The sequence below is a fragment of the Cicer arietinum genome, chromosome 7, assembly GCF_000331145.2.
Source record: "Cicer arietinum cultivar CDC Frontier isolate Library 1 chromosome 7, Cicar.CDCFrontier_v2.0, whole genome shotgun sequence".
In the NCBI taxonomy this organism is placed as follows: Eukaryota; Viridiplantae; Streptophyta; class Magnoliopsida; order Fabales; family Fabaceae; genus Cicer; species Cicer arietinum.
Window position 1 is genome coordinate 32,737,437 of NC_021166.2, and position 6,520 is coordinate 32,743,956.

At 35.5% G+C, this 6,520-nt stretch overlaps 1 protein-coding gene across 1 annotated transcript; it reads right to left on the bottom strand.

The window, feature by feature from the left end:
- Positions 1-1,487: 1,487 nt before the first annotated feature.
- On the bottom strand, positions 1,488-3,773 carry LOC101490381 (uncharacterized). Its single transcript, XM_004516029.1, has 3 exons — positions 2,797-3,773; positions 2,467-2,599; positions 1,488-2,171 (listed from the first exon to the last, which is right to left on the bottom strand). The coding sequence occupies exons 1-3, from the start codon at positions 3,771-3,773 to the stop codon at positions 1,488-1,490; spliced, it is 1,794 nt and encodes a 597-aa protein (XP_004516086.1).
- Between the last annotated feature and the right edge of the window lie 2,747 nt (positions 3,774-6,520).

Below are 6,520 nucleotides of genomic sequence, written 5' to 3' on the forward strand. Positions count from 1 at the left end.
TTTTTTATCTAAACCCAAACAAACAAGTTAAATGTATTTTATTTTTTAATTACAATTCACCCCAAGAAAAGTACAAATCGAAACAAACCTTTTCATCAATAAATTTTGGGAGACTTTTTGTACCCATACAATGAACATCTTCAAACTTAGCACGATTTTGTCTATTAATTTGACTTATTTTATGTATTTCATACAAGAAATATTATTCAACATAATGAATCAGTTAATAATTATTTGAGACATAATAGCATTTATGACTTACTTGTCCTTCATTAGAAAACCAACGATGAACCAAATCACGATATTGATTTGGGTCAACCCTATCATCAGGTATTGCAGTTGCAACTTCATCTTCTGTCTTACTTGGATCATATGCATTTAACTTTAAATCACTTTTCCATTGTCTCCACTTCTCATTCAACTCAAATTTTATCATTTCTCTTGTTGAGTCATTTATTGGAGGAACAAACTCAAATTTGCTCTACATAACGAGAGATATTAAAAATAAAAAATAAAAAAAGAAGTTATGTTACAACTTTTGACGTTAAAATAATTTTAACATTTCTTCTTTGTAACTCTATTAATATCTCTATTAACTCAATGTACAATAATAATACCTCTATCAATTTCAACATTTCTTCTTTGAAACTCGTTGGCATATCTTTCCATGAATTGTAGCTGATTAGAGCATATTGATGTCTTCTAACCACACTACCTATGAAACGAGTCAGAGTTGTTGCTTCATTCCCAATGGGCCGACCGTGGTTGTCCAAACGAACAATTATGACATCACCATCTTCCATCTCCCATACATCTAGCATTCTTGTTGGACCTCTAACCCGTTTAGGTTCTACATCTACAAGTAAAACAAAAGTCGTAAAAGCATAAATCACTATGTTTACATAAATAAAGTATAACAAATGAAATGATATAAAATTTATACTTTTTTCAATTGGTTCTTCTTCAGCTTCTATGTCAGAAGGAATAGAGTGAGATTCTATAGACTCATGTATGACATCTTCTACAACATTACTTTCTTGCATGTTGGTTGAGTTTGTATGAGTAGGAACATTTTGTATTCCTTCCTAAAGTCGTAAAAGAATAAATCACTATGTTTACATAAATAAAGTATAACAAATAAAATGATATAAAATTTATACTTTTTTCAATTGGTTCTTCTTCAGCTTCTATGTCAGAAGGAATAGAGTGAGATTCTATAGACTCATGTATGACATCTTCTGCAACATTACTTTCTTGCATGTTGGTTAAGTTTGTATGAGTAGGAACATTTTGTATTCCTTCCTTATCATTTGACCGATTCCTAATGTTTAACTTTTTTCTTCGTGCCATTGCTGCTCCAAATAAAAAAAAAATATATTTTTGAAATAATCTCAAGTAAGTATTATAACACATTAACAAAAAATTGGACAAACATAAATGAACATGGCATGAAATTCACGTCTAAAACATTAACTCAAGGTGCACACCTAAAACATATTCTCCCATTCCTCTTCCTCTTCATTTTCATTATCACCAAGATTATCAACATCCACAACAACTTCAAAGAAATCATTATCATCCTCAACTTCAACTCTAACTAAATCAATAACATTACGAGTATCTTCACTTGTATCATGCATTATTTGCTCATGAATTTCTTCAACTTTGTTAGATTCTTCATCCCCCATATCATAGATATCCCTAACCTTTGCATTCAGAACAACATGCCAGTCCTTGTTTCTCTCATCATATACATAAAACCCCTTTTTAGCTTGTGATGCAAAAACAAAAGGGTCATCACAAATATTTTTTCCGGTATGTTTTAAAAATTTGAAATTCACAAGTGTCAGTCCAAACTTATCTTTCTTGACACCTCTCTTAATATCAACCCAATTACATTTGAATAGAACAACCTTGTACTTGCCAGAATAATCTAACTGAATTATATCAGTTAATTGTCCAAAGTAATCAATTTCATCTTTGGAAGTCTTAGTCTTTACAACTACTCCACTATTTTGTGTTTTCAGATGTCTCTCTCTCTTCTTTGTGTGAAACCTGAAACCATTAATTGCATAACCAGTGTATCTTCTCACTACCTCAGATGGCCCACGAGCTAACCATCTAAGTTCATGAGTTACTTGTGGACTAATTTGTTCATCCAAACGCTGAATCTAAAATATTACATGAAAATAAGTAAGTTGAAAATCATTAAACATTAAAATAATACAACTCATTAAAATATGCTCACCCTTTGTTGAAACCACTCAATAAATTTTTGACCATTTTGTTTATCAATTTCAAGCTGTGACAATCGTCGCGGCCGAGACTGTCTTTTAAGAACTATAATATGTTCTCTAAAAATAATAATAATGAAACTGCGTCACAATTAGAAACTGCGTCACAATTAGAAAGCACATATCTATGTGCTTGTGCTAACTCTTTTTTGTCAAGTTTAGTTCTACTCACTCTCTTTCGCTTCCCTATTTGTAATTTTTGTGGTCTTTTACCCCCCAATGGTCTTCCAATAGGATGTAAGAATGTCACATTATCTGACAATGTAGAATCAATTTCATCATCATTCCTTCTAGGTCTATTAAACCTTGTTTCAACCCAGATAGATATTGTGAACAAAACGTCAAACATTCATTGGCCAAATAACCTTCTGCAATTGATCCTTCTGGATATGATTTATTACGTACAAAGGATTTAAGAGTCAAAAGAAACCTGAAATTTAATTTATTTTAGATATCTATGCCTTTTTCATTAAGCAGATTGTTAATAATAAGAGATGCATACCTCTCAATAGGATACATCCATCTATATTGTACCGGTCCAGCAACCTTGGCTTCATATGCCAAATGGATTACCAAATGCACCATGATAGTAAAAAATGAAGGAGGGAACATTGTTTCCAATTGACAAAGTGTCACCGCAATTTGAGACTCCAAATGTTCTAGAAATTCCACATTAAGTACCTTAGAACAAATTTTCTTGAAGAAATTGCAAAAATCAATCAAAACTGAAGTGACTTTATCTGGCAATGTACCCCTTAATGCAATTGGAATAAGCTCTTGCATCAAAACATGACAATCATAACTTTTTAAGCCAAATATTTTGTGTTGCTTGATATGCACACAGCGTGGGATGCTTGATGAGCATTCATCTGGAGTTTTTACATTCTTAAGGATGCTCAAAAAAGCATCCTTTTCTTTGTTAGTCATTTGATAGCATGCTCTTGGCAAAAACATTATACTACTTTTAGGGCTCGGTTGTGGGTGAAGCATATTTCTTATCCCCATATCTACAAGGTCAACTCGCGCCTTATAATTATCTTTGGACTTTCCTTCTTGGTTTAACAATGTACCTATGATGTTATCACATACATTTTTTTCAATGTGCATCACATCAAGATTGTGACGCAATACATTATATTGCCAATAAGGCAGTGTGAAGAAAATACTCTTCTTTTTCCAAGGTTGTGCCCCATTTGCTAGACCTTCTTCTCTAGATTCATCCATTTGCCTTAAAATATCACTTCCATCAATTCTTCTAGGAGGATTCCTTAACTCCCGTGTTCCATCAAAATCTCTACTATTTAACCTCCATTTATGGTTGGGAGCTAACCAACGACGATGACACATGTAACAAATTTTTTTACCATGACGTAACCATCGTGAGGTTGTTTCAATACCACAACAAGGACATACATACTGACCTTTAGTACTCCATCCAGACAGGTTAGCATATGCTGGAAAGTCATTAATAGTCCACATTATAACAGCATGAAGTTGAAATGTCTATTTTTTATAGGCATCAAATGTTTTAATTCCATTTTCCCATAAGTCTTGCAACTCTTGTACTAATGGTTGTAGGTAAACATCAATGTTATTTCCGGGACCTTTAGGACCAGGAATTAGTAGTGATAACATGAAGAATGACTGTTTCATGCACATCCAAGGAGGAAGATTATATGGAATTGCCATAACAGGCCAAGTGCTATGAGTAATACTCATAGTCTTGAAAGGATTGAACCCATCAGAAGCCACTCCTAATCGAACATTACGAGGATCTGAAGAAAATATTGGATATCGAGCATCAAACTCTTTCCAAGCAAGGGAGTCAGTAGGATGCCTAAGAAGACCGTCATTCAATCGACCCTCATGGTGCCATCTCATCGACTCAGCAACTTTGGAGGACATGAACAACCTCTGCAGCCTTGGCTTCAATGGGAACCATCGAAGAATTTTTGCTGGTAAATTCTTTTGCTTTTGAGAGGTCTCCATCCCATTAGTTTGTACATCTTCATCTTTTGGTTTCCACCTTGACGTACCACACTTTGGACATACTTGATCATTTATATATCTATCCCAATAGAGTATGCAATCATTGGGACAAGCATGAATCTTCTCATACCCCAATCCTAACCCTAAAATTATCTTCTTAGTTTCATAGTATGACTTTGGCAAACTATTTTCTTCTGGTAAAACATCTCTGAGTAAATCTAACAACATAGAAAATGATTTGTCACAGTGATGACTCTTCATCATATGCATATTTTCCCACTATTTTAGTCTCATTTATCCTCAATCATTAGTTAAATTAAGGATTTATTTGATATATTTTGTTGACTTTTGTTCTTTGAGTTAATTAAATGTTTTGTGTTTTATTTTAATGATTAAGTAGGAATTTTTTGTAATTTTACATTGCGTTGTGTTTTGGTGCAGTGCTGAATTTTTGTGAGAAATCAACATGACACATGTAGAGTATTTCAGCCATATCTGGAGTTGTAGATGTCCACTTGGAGTCAAACCAAGTGCAAATGAAAGCTAAGTTCCATAGCTACAACTTTCATGAAGACATCAGAACCAAATTCAGACTCGAAAGAGGAGAACAACGCAATATACGCCCTAGCGCTTTTTCCAGCATCTGCTACTGCCCAAACGCGCTGGAGCGCGTTTTCTGCGCCTGGGGCGCGCGACCCGCACCAGCAACCATAAAAACACAGATTTTTACTGTTTTAGGAATCTTTTTCACTATTGGGAAGTGGGGAGACTTGTGCCCTAGCATAGAAACTCAAATATGGTCGTTTCTAACATCATTGGAGCAGTGCACAGCTATAAGTCCTTCAAAACCCCTATCTTCTCATTCAACACTCCCCTTCTTCATTATCACTCTCCAAACCCTCCTCCATCATCATCAAAGGTCAGTGTCCACATTTTCATTTTCACTCGCCAATCCCTTCTCCATCATCTCAAGTAAGTTTTCCTCCCCTATCCAACATTCTTTCTTCCTTAAGTAAGTTTCCCCAATTCCTAATATCAATCATTTCTTGTTCATTGATGCATGTGGGCTTTACATTCGAATTGGTGCTAGTATTAGGAATTGTTCATACATGCATGTTCATTTTCTGAGATTGAATGGGTGATTATGTTGCATATATGTGAATTGTTCATGTGTTTTCTCAATGCACTCCAACTGTTTGTTAAAATGACACAACCACTTCTGCACCTTAAGTCCCACAAACATGACTGCATTCCAACTGTTTGTTAAAATGACACAACCACTTCTGCACCTTAAGTCCCACAAACATGACTGCATTCCAACTGTTTGTTAAAATGACACAACCACTTCTGCACCTTAAGTCCCACAAACATGACTGCATTCCAACTGTTTGTTAAAATGACACAACCACTTCTGCACCTTAAGTCCCACAAACATGACTGCATTCCAACTGTTTGTTAAAATGACACAACCACTTCTGCACCTTAAGTCCCACAAACATGATTGCACTCCAACTGTTTGTTAAAATGACATCCAATATATACGCACTATTATCATGTAGAATTTTGTTGGACTAACCCAGGGCCATTTAAGCTGTTATTTTTCGAAGAGGAATCATGCTTTGATTGTCTCTAACTTGAAATGTTTTGAACCCTGGGTGTAATTATTATATTTTTTTTGCAGGACTTAATGGCAACCCAAAAAGCAAAACGAACTAAGGTCGCAAGTACATCCCCCACCCCACCGCACAATACATTTTTATTCAAGACGATGGCAACACAAGAATTTCATGCCAAGCTCCCTGCCATCAAGAAGTTTGTGAGTGAGAAAAACTTTCAGTTGGAAGCAGATGAATTTGTTGACATCCAGGCGATGATTGCGGCCAGAGGCTGGGAGAAGCTAACCACATTCGTTACCACAACGAGCAAGTCTTTAGCAGTGGAATTCTTCTCCAATGCCTCTGATCTGAATTCTGAAGACCCATTTCCACACGACCAATTTGTGAGCTATGTGAGGGGAAAAAGGGTACCCTTCACACCCCAGGTCATCAATGCAATGTTTGGTCTGCCAAATTATCGGGACTACCGTTTTTGAGACATGTTGGACTACAGCAGAAAAGTAGACACTCAGGAGATCCTACACATTTTATGCAGACCAGGCACAAATTGGGTTCGAAATAGGGATGGCTCGGTTAGGAAACTGCGCTCAGTGGATCTCAACCCAATTGCCAAAGCATGGA